This window comes from Lepisma saccharinum, chromosome 4 (assembly GCF_977018435.1).
Source record: "Lepisma saccharinum chromosome 4, izLepSacc3.1, whole genome shotgun sequence".
NCBI classification, from domain to species: domain Eukaryota; kingdom Metazoa; phylum Arthropoda; class Insecta; order Zygentoma; family Lepismatidae; genus Lepisma; species Lepisma saccharinum.
Window position 1 is genome coordinate 117,086,558 of NC_139232.1, and position 11,124 is coordinate 117,097,681.

The 11,124-nt window shown below is 38.4% G+C and overlaps 1 protein-coding gene across 1 annotated transcript in view; it reads left to right on the plus strand.

Moving 5' to 3' along the window:
* nau (myogenic-determination protein nautilus) overlaps positions 1 to 9,698 on the plus strand; it is an 89,994-nt gene extending 80,296 nt beyond the window's left edge. Inside the window, exon 4 of the mRNA XM_083121890.1 lies at positions 8,843 to 9,698. Coding sequence (XP_082978016.1) covers positions 8,843 to 9,039 — 197 coding nt within the window. The 3' untranslated portion in view covers positions 9,040 to 9,698. The remainder of the gene's footprint in view (positions 1 to 8,842) is intronic.
* Positions 9,699 to 11,124: the final 1,426 nt, after the last annotated feature.

Consider the following 11,124-nt stretch of genomic DNA (forward strand, 5'->3'; position numbering starts at 1 on the left):
ACATTCCAGGCTATCAATATTGTGGTCCAGGCACAAAATTAGACCATAGATTAAACAGAGGGGATCCTGGTGTAAATCCCCTAGATGCTGCTTGTAGAGACCATGACATAGCATACAACACACATTCTGATCTTGACAAGAGACATGTTGCAGACAAGAAATTAGAAGAGGCTGCATTTGGTAGATTTGTAAGCAAAGATGCTTCTTTAAGTGAAAAAATAGCAGCATTGGGAACCACCATAGCTATGAGCACCAAACAAAAACTGGGGTGGGGGCTGTGAATATGTATATAATAAACCTACGATGAAGGCCAAGGGTGTTATGTATCAAATACCTTATGCAGGTCTCAAATCTCTTAAAACTATTGACAGTCTTTTAACCAAAAAGCAGCGCAAGAAAAAAAATTCTTGTATTGCCAAGGGACATGGTATGAAATTGTTGCTTAGTACCCCCCAATTAAAAAAATTACAGCAATCAAGAAAAAAATCACATGTGGGGGGGTTCATATTTACCATCCCGGCCATCTTAGCTGCTCTCGGGGCTGTTGGGAGCTTGGCTGGGGGATCAGCTGCCATAGCAAAAACAGTAATAGATGCCAAGAAAAATAAGGCAGAATTAGATGAGCAGAAGCGCCATAACCTGGCCATGGAGAAAAAAGGCAAAGGTGTTAAGAGAGCCATGAATAAGTTTAAAAAAAACAAGTGCCGCTTACAAACCAAGATATTGAAGCTTTAATCAAGCCACTGGGCATCAAACATTTTAGAGGTGTGTACATGTCTGATTCTTTGCCGGAACAACCACTCAACAAAGAGTGTGGCATTGTTAATTTGGATGAGTACAAAAATCAGGGCACTCACTGGATCTGTTATCTTAAATATTTAAACGATGAGGCATTTGTGTTTGATTCATTTGGAGGTGTTCCACCTGAAAATTTAGTAAAATATCTAAAATCAGCTAATCTTTATTACAATAATGCCCGTGTTCAAAACTTCAAAGATGTTAATTGCGGACATTTGTGTTTATCTGTTCTCAGATATATGTCTCAAATAAATAAACCATCAATTGAAGATTTTCAAAAGGCCTTGTGGTATCTGAAACATCATGGGGGTATTCCATCTCACCAGCCAAAATTCAATATTGAAACTCAAATTGCATGATGATATAGTGTATCCCAAAACAATAGCTCTCAGAGCATTTTACGGCATGTACCTGATCCCAAATATTACTCACCACAACAACACAATTGCAGTAGGGGATCAAAAAATTGTCATCACTCCAGGGCAGTATAATCTGTCCACTCTAAATGCTCAATTACCCAGAGGTATAGTGTTAAGTCAAAATTCTGTCACTCACAGAGTAGAGATTGTATCTGCTACGGAGACAGTACATCTGGGTACTATAGGAGAGCTGTTGGGATTTGAGAACAACACAAAACTCGAACCGGTCATCAAACACACTGCTATGAATATACCTAAATTCTTAGCCATAGAGACTCTGAATATTCACTGTAATGTGGCCGAGGGTATGATCACCAAATCAAATGGCATAGGCACTCACAAACAAACCGGCATCATTGCAACATTCAAACCTAATTCCGAATTCATGGAGCCAATCATCTACAATCCATCCCCAACATTATATTTTCCTGTGTGCCATAACAGAATAGATTACATTGAATTGATGGTCACTAATGAAAAAGAAGAATTAGTTGATTTTGCTGGAGCCACAACAACTGCTATCATAGAGATTAATATTTAAATAAAAATACATACAATGGAAAATATTGAGAGTTATGAGCTACAATCATTCTCCCCAAACAGGAGGACATTTGCAAATTTAAATCAACCCAACACGGAGGTTGAGGTTGATCTTGATGTAGGGGACGGCTTTATACACCCCCACAGAGCAGATCTATACATCAAATTTGATGTTGTAAAGCTCGATGGAACAGATTACCCGGCAAATTCGAATATAAGATTGGTGGACAATTTTGTGCCGCATCTGTTCTCTGAAATTGAGATCAGAAAACATGGCGTTGTTATAAACAGAGTGGATTATCCCGGCATTACCTCCACAGCTTTGGCCACTCTAAAATTATCCAAAACCGAAGCTTCTTACTACAAAATAGGTGGATTTGAGGCTGGTGATAAAATATTATCTAAGAACCACACAGTGCTGTTTCCAATGCGCCTGTTGCCAGGATTCTTCTCGGATTACAAAGAAATTATGTGGAAGGGGGGGTTAAGAATTACATTTAGAAGAGCTGCAAATGATAACAATGCTTTGATGAGGTACAGTGCGATAAACCCTACAGGGGAAGCTCTGCCTAATACCCTACCTGATGCAGGCAAGTGCATTATTCAGACTATGGAGTTAAGAATCCCGGTTGTTGAATATGAGGCCGGCTATGCTCTTAAATACAAAGCTGATATAATAAAAAATCCCCAGATTCCTCTGCAATTTTACACATATCAATGCGTACAGAAGGTTGCCACTGGTACCTATTATGAATTTGATGCAACAAATTCATTCTCCAGTATTCAATTTGACATGCCCGATTTTGTGGTGGTACTGTTTCAGACTGGGAGACACAACAATCAGGAAAAAAATTCAAGTAGATTTGATAACTGCAACATCAAGAACATATATCTTAAAAATGGCAGAAATGAGGTTTTTCCTAGAGAAAATTATAATTTAGACATGTCCAAGGATGATTTTCTTAAATTATATGAGGCTTTTTCTTCCTTCAAGCGCGTCACTACTGGCAATACTGACCTGTACTACGCACCAGATGAATTCAAGACACAGAGACCCATGTTTGTAATAAACACTTCGAAAAGGAAACAAGTTGTAGTTAATGACAGGACAAACATTAAAATTATCTGTGAATTTCACGAGGCTTTACCCGATGACACCATATGCAGTGTTATTCTCATAGGTGAAAAATCATATGTTTATGATGTAAGAAATGAGAGAGTCACGGAGCAATTCTAGAAGAATTACATTATCTTAATACTAGATATACAAATTGAAGCTGGTGTCCAATTTAACTTAAACCGGAAGTAGACCGGAAGTGGACCGGAAGTGGACCGGAAGTAGACCGGAAGTGGACCGGAAGTGGACCGGAAGTGGACCGGAAGTGAATATGTGTGGGTGGGTGTGGGTGTGGGTGGGTGTGGGTATGGGTGGGTGTGGGTATCTGAGGGGGTTCGTACTTTCTGAGGGGGTTCGTACTTTCTGAGAGATTCCCGAGGGCATTTTTTACAAAAATCTTGAATTATGCAGAGTTCCACACTTGAGCAAAAAGCTCATGTAACCATGTTGAGCAAGTTTTAAGTGTAGCAAAGCTGCTGGAGGGGGGTTCGTACTTTCTCGTGCCAGTAATACAGTCAATACAACTACTGGCGTGGGACAGCCAAGTTGTTTAACTTTTAATTTAATATCGTATAGTACCTTGGAAAACGGTGTATGTAATAATGCTCTAATCAGACTCATCCTTACTAACTACCCTTCCTTTCACACACCATCCGACATTTTCACTTCACTAAAAAAGAAAAACACTGAACAATTAGAGACACCGAGTCGATCACGGTATTCTCGCCTTGCTTTGCTTTTTGCAACCCCAGCACGGCAGACGGTACATCAACGATCGGTGTTACTAACAACTGAAATATGATTATCTGCTAAATGAACTGTAGATCTACAATTTTTAGAATTCAATGCAAGAAATTGAATTATATCTCCAAGTGTAATTCTTATACTGATAGATTTTCCGTGTGATTTTTTACAAATATTAAAGTAAAAAATCCCCTGGTGATGCGAATTCCCTTTGATATATAGGCAATTCTTTTGTACTGAAAATGTCTTCAATGTTGTCAACGTCAGTTGTAACACATGAGTGTCTGTGTGCGTGAGAGCAAGGGATATATCTTTTCTTAAGGAAGAAATCGATAACAAAAAAGTCTGGATGGCTCTTTAGACGCATCTATCTAAATGGTTATATAAATTTGGGAAAGATATTACGTTTGTTCTTGCCAAGTATGCAGGAAAGTATCTTTCTCGCGAATTACTTCTCCAACGAGTATTACAAATCGGTCAGGATTAGTCACTTCTCTGTAAAGTTTTCAACTATGTCAGCACAATGCGAAAGCTCTCGCGTCGTGCCAGCCGAAAAGGGGCACGGCTGGTTGTCTTATGGCTACCCTGGGCCACCACCTTCTCGCTTGTTAACTGCGGAGACTTTTTCATGCCTCCGCGCATGCTTCTGCGCACAGGCCAGACTATGCTGGCCCAGAGCAAGTGAGAGAACAGCCGGGTGATGCGGTGCGGGAATTGAGGCGGCCATAATCTCGAACGCTTACGAGATTCGAATCTTCTCGTTCGTAAATGTATTAATTTAACTATATTTTGGCAAAGCAAGTGCTTTTTCTTTATCTGAGGGTAGAGCCATGGCACGGCGGCTCTCGCCTTAGAGCCGCCGCTGGATATAAGTACTGCGTTCCTGAATGGTGATTTAAATTAGACAATTTATATGGAACAACCACAAGGTTATTAGGTTGATAATAAAGTATGTCTACTCAAAAAGAGTTTGTATGGGCTAAAACAAGTAAGTCGAGCTTGGAATCAGCAAATACATGATGTGTTAATCAAAATGAAATGCAATCAATCAAAATGTGAACCTTGTGTGCATACAAAATGTATAAAGGGTAAAAAGATGATTGTAGCATTATATGTTGATGATATTTTTGTATTTAGTAAAGATGCATGTGAAAAACAAATGTTGATCAATGTACTGATTTGGGACCCGTAAGACATTGTCTAGGATTTGAGGTTGACAGGAATAAGAAACTGAATACTCTGACTTTATCTCAGAAGAAGTATACTAAACAATTACTTACACGTTTTGGTATGAATAATTGCAAAACAGTTTCAACTCCGATGGAGCTAAATGCAAAATTAGAAAAAGCTGAGAAATGTAAAACCAAATTTCCCTATCAGGAATTGGTAGGTAGTCTTATGTATCTAGCAATTTGTACGCGACCAGATATTGCTCTTGCTTCTAGTAAAATCAGTCAATTCAATAATTGTTATGATGTAAGACACTGGGTTGCAGCAAAAAGAGTTTTGAGATATTTGGCAGGTACGCTAGATTATAAACTGAATGGAAATGAAGTAAAAGTGTACACAGATGCTGACTGGGCTAATGATTTGGTAGATCGTAAATCATACAGTGGTTTAGTTGTAAAATTTGGAGGTTCAATTGTAAATTGGGAATCGAGGAAACAACGAACCGTTACTTACTCAAGTCCCGAAGCAGAATATTATAGTTTGGGTGATGTTGCCAAAGAGGCACAATTCATTAAGAATTTGTTATCAGAGATAATTGATATTAAGGTGCCGATTACAATCTTAAATGATAATTTTAGTGCTCATAAAATTGTTGGAAATTCTCAGCACCATAGGCGTACAAAACACATTGATGTACGACATCATTATATTAGGGATGCTGCTCAAGAAGGAGATTTTCATTTGGTTTATCAACCAACGAATGATATGATTGCAGATTTATTAACAAAACCTGTATCTAAAATTGTGCATGACAATTATGTATCACACTTAGGTTTAAAGTAATTATGGCCATATGTATGTATGCATATTTGAGTAAGGGGAAGTGTTAAAATGTTTTGTGTCCAAACATTGTCAAACTCAAATATGTCCACGTTAATTTTTCATATGTGGGAGATAGTCTGTGAAGTGACTTAATATTTTTTTTGTTCAATCTTATTGTGTCTGTGTGGCTTCTAAGAAGAGAAATAAAACTTCTTATGTTCAGTTCGGCGTATTAAACATTATGCATATGCAGTATCAGGTTTGATTAATGGCTTCAAATTTTTAACACTAACACATCGTAGATTAATGTTTTGAAGACATTTGCTCATTACATTACGTGGAGTAAAAAGTCATACCAGAATCTACTGAACAAAGGAATGTAAAGCCACACAACTGGTTTGCAATACACTGAGCCTCATGTGCGACTATTTGGACGGTTTTATTAACGCCAATTATTTGAAGGAGCGTATCATAGACCTCTCCCACTTGATATCTGAACGGAGTTAAGGCGTCGAATCTGCTTTCCCAGCTTGTGGCACTCAGCGGTTTTAAAGTGAGACTACTTATATGTTCTTCCAAAACGGTGGGTTGGTATATATGAACTTCCAAATTACATAATATAATATAATATTACGTATAACTTTCAAGTTTTTAGTAGGCTTATTTTTTTCTTCTTTTTAAATTTTGCCGCCCTTAAATTTTGCCGCTTGCCTCCCTCCCTTTCCGCCGGTCCTGCATGAATGGACCCTTTTAAAAACACGATTCATAGCATATTGATGATGCATTCCTGATTTAGAGACGTGATATAAGTCGAGTGAATGTTAAGTTACTTAATTATTACAGAAATTAAGGTTAATGCATCCCTTTCTACGCTTTAACGTAGCCCCCCCTCTTAGAAGCTTTAAAAACGTTTGTAACATTTTCTCTTAAATAAATGCGTCTGGGTCATGCTGACGAAAAGTGTTTCCGATTTGGAATGAACGTCCACCTCTTCGGCTTTCAATGAGTACAGGGCCTGAGTGAAAGCCTCCGGTCACCCTTCTTCGAAGACGCCATCGAATAGAGAAACAAAGGGAAGAGATTTGGACGTGGGCTCAATGCACGTGGTGTTGTGCAGAGGGGAGAGTGTCGTAGTCCCGACAGCATCTCTGGATCGCAGGACCAGGTGTATTTATAGCTGCGACTGCGGGGAGAGCTCTTAAGGACAGAACAAGCAGAGTTTTTAGTAAGACACTTTATGTGTCAGCCTCGTCTTCTAATCTTTTCCTCTCCTCTTCCCCATCAGAGTCAAAATGTGCATGGCTAATGCTCTCTCTCGCGGCGGAAGAAATCGCGTTAAAAATAGGACAGGGCGAAAAATCCCCGTCTGTGACCTTTGACCAGCAGCCGAGGAGAGGCGGTGGTTTTGTCATTCAACGACATTGCGCCGCCAAGGAAGAAACCAAATTGGAAATAATTTGGAAGGAACGAGACCACATAGGAAGACCACAAATCTCCAAGGGAAATCCATTGGATATTCACAGTGTCCAGTTCAGAGATATCCATGAGATATCTACCGATAGATATCTTATAGAATATCTGAAGCTAGTCCAGTTTTAGATATCCAGTATGCTCAGAGCGTATCTAGATATTGACATTCATTATACGTATATCTATGATATACCCAAAAATAAATAATGATTAGTGCACCAGTAACTGAAACACTTCTCAACATTTAAAATCTGACAAAAATTAACATGTTTACATATTTATCGCGTATCATATTTCCCTTTACCTAATAAATCAAGTACTATCGATTCCAAAACCTGTCCCAAATTAAGCCACAAACATCCATGACATGTCTTTAGGAAAAACTAAATATGCTGACCAAGGCAGTAATTTATTTTATTATAAAACATAAACTAACGTAACGTTTCAACCTTCTAGCAAGGTCTTCTTCAGACTCTGTATCAAGTACAAAAGTAACCAGATACAACAAGAAGGGTAATATATATACACAAACATTACTCCCTCCAGACTATTTAGAAAGTTGTTTGGAACTTTCTAGCAGATGACTTTCACTTTCCAACTTTACTTTCACCTAAAAGGCTAAACACAATTACTTCCATATAGAATGTGGTTGGACTTTTTAATCTCACGCTCTTTTCCCTTCATTTTTCTTCCTTCTCCTCTCCTCTTTTTCTCTTGTCCTTTCCACTCTTTCCAACATCTTCTTCCATTCTTTGTTTAACTTCAGTCCCCCATTCCAGTTCATTGTGTCTTCTTCGCCTTTCTTCTCTATTTCCTTGGCTTCCTTCCATTTTCTCACTAGCATTCTCTTCTCCCTTCCTATCTGCTTAGCCTCATCCCACTCTATGTCATGTCCTGGTTCTCTCGTGTGTTTAAATATTGCATTTCTTTCTCTCTTAAGTCGTACATCATCCCTATGTTGTTTCAACCTGTCTTTGAGCCTTTTTTTCGTTTCTCCTATGTACACACTCTGACATTCTTTACATTTTACTTCGTAGATAATCCCTTCTTCTTCGCGTATGGAGTTATAAATGTCTTTAGGGGATATCCAATGAATATTTCCTAGACGGACAAATAGATATCCAAGGGAGATTCAATGGATGACTGCAATATATTAGTTGATATTTGTTGAATATCCAGGAATGCAGGCATAGATATCCAAGATATACCTATTACAGATCTTCCGGATTTTTGGGTGCTATATCGGGAGATCTACTAGAGTCATGCGTCACAATCAGTCGTCCCAAACTGATAATATGTTGTTAAATATACGAAGAAGAAATAGCGATCATTTCCCCAGACTTTCCTAGACGTTTACAACCAATAGTACATAATCTAAGAACAAAGAAAAGCCCTCCCCCCCTTTCCTCCTGAAGAAAACATTTTCAATTCACTATTTTCATCAATAAATATAACCGCACTTCCCAAACTTAATTAGGAGACAAAGATTGATCTAACAGCAAATATTATTTGTGGATTTTTAATGTTCCTCACAAGAGACATGTACTTGGCATGTACTATCTCGTTCCAAGCCCTTCAATTACCAAAAGTACTCAATTCAAATATTTTCATCAAGAATATACGTAATATCCCTTCCCAGTTTGTCTAAAACATTCTCATGTAGTTTGTGGTAAAATCCCCTGACTGTATTGCAGAAGATTTCTGCATTTCTACTGAATGATACTAGTAAACTTCAGAGGACCTTCTTTGTCTTTCTTTGCAGGTTTTGAAGGCCAGTCGGGAGAAGGGACGTCCAGCCTGGATTGCCTCAGCCTCATCGTGGAGAGCATCAGCCCAGCCACGGCCGCCGGGCTCCTGTCGGTGTCCGAGAAGGCCAACTGGCGGCGGCAGAGGCAGGACGCGAACTCGGCACCCGAGGAAGACTCCGACGCGGAAGCCCCAGCGGCGAAGATGCAGTGACGATGAGTGGGCACTTAGAAGGAAATTTGGAAGAAAAGAGGCAGGAATTAAGTGTTGTAGTGGACCAAAGTGTGCTTTCGAATCCTTGTGTCTTGCACGAACAGTGATAAAGTGAGTGACGGTCATTGGTCTCGCCGGGATTGCGGTTCGTAAATTCATTCCTTTTGTTATTTTCAGTGCATCGTAAGAGTGTAACGTACTTCTTGAAGGAAACACTCTACAAGATTCAATAAACTTTTATTAAGACCTAATGGGAGGTGACGAGTAGTTTAACTGAGAGAAGTGTTAAAAAATAGTGCAATAATTTTATATAAAACCAGTTTCAACTTTTCCTTGTTTTACGCGGAAGTTTCAGTGATTTATATGAACTAGTTTTACTTGAAGAAGGAAAAGAAAACAATGCTGAAATGAGGAAGGTGTTAGTGAATTTTGCTCACACTGTTATTTTACGACATACGTATTATTATTAATTGCACACGCCTGCATCTGTTAGTTTCGTTTTATAGAAGGTGGTAACAAATAAAAATAATTATAATTCCCGTCCATAAAATGTATAATCTGGTTTTCGAAAAAAAAAATCTGCAATGAAACAAATACTTATAAATGTTGATAAAAATCTATTTTTCTCGTAAATTCAACACGATTTATTAAGAATTGACAACAGGCGTGCTACTTAGAATAAGAATAAATTATTTTACTACAAGAAATAGTGGCATATGTGTAGATTTATATGGCATATGCATTTATAGAAAGTTCAAGAATTAAAAAATGTTGAATTTTGCGAATATTATCTGTATGAAGTATGTATATATAAAATCATTATTCTCTCTTATTAAGAAAAGAAATAAAATATTAAATTTCAACATTGTTAAATGTTTTCTTTACTCTTGATTATACAGGGTGTCATTTTAATGGCGCACACGAACCACAGATTCGTATAGAGGACATCAAAACAAACAGCCTTTCTCAGTAACATTTTTCTCGTTGGTGCGTCAATTCGACGCTACAGGCGTTCAAAAAAAAGAAGACCGTCTTTCCGCCTGGATGCTGGCAACCCAACACAACATTTGATCGTATCTGTGGCGTAATTTCCTGCGGCGAAACGACGCGCGGCAGGGTTGCAAGGAACACACAAATTTTGTGAAAAATGACAAACTACCAACCACATTATTAGCTGTAAAACGAAGCGAGAAACGCGTCCAGTAGACCGAACATCATAACCTACCAGCCAGAAGATCAGCAGTCATCTCAGGGGAATAGGAAGTGAACCAACGATATGAGGAATGGTAAAAAAGTATTCAAAATGAAGTGTCAATATCGGATTTTGTCTCAGCCTACATGTCAAATATCAACAACAATAAATGTTATTGGACTTACTGCTTACATGTGGCTGTTTACGCCCAACTACATGTCAAATATTTGCAAATCTCGTTGTAAGGTTGATATCTATAGGTTTCTGTCCAGATGCCTTGTGGTGCTTTTGTGCTGGTTGATAACAGAAGTATCAAAGGTTCACGTTGTTACATTACGGCTAAAACACATACAACCACAGTAATAATGTAATGACCAATCAGTAGCGAATATACTGCCCTGTTCACAGTTGCAAACTATTACATGTGTATCCGGTGCATAGATAAACATAGTCGTCGGAGAGCTTGTATTACTACTGTATTTTCCCTATTTTTCCCACTTGCCTGATAATGCCCTGAATATAGCCTACATTATATTATGTGTTGCTTACCTTTGGAATTTTGAGTTCTTCCATTTCTATTTTGTCATCTGTTCAGTGTGTCGCAGACAATGTAGTATCAGAAGGACGAAGTGGATAGAGTAAATTGTAGATGTCAACTTAGTAACTAGATTTGCAAGTATTTTACATGTAAGCTGAGACAAAATTCTATATGACCACTTCCACTTGAATTATATTTTCTATCTACCATTTTTCGTATAGTTTGTTCACTTCCTGTTGGGTTACAGAACTTGTTAACTCGCTTTGCTTTACGGTACAAACCGCGCTTTCCAGAAGACACCGGTGGACGCGCTGGTGTACCGCTGATGCACGCTTTGGCTTTCCGTATTTCACCG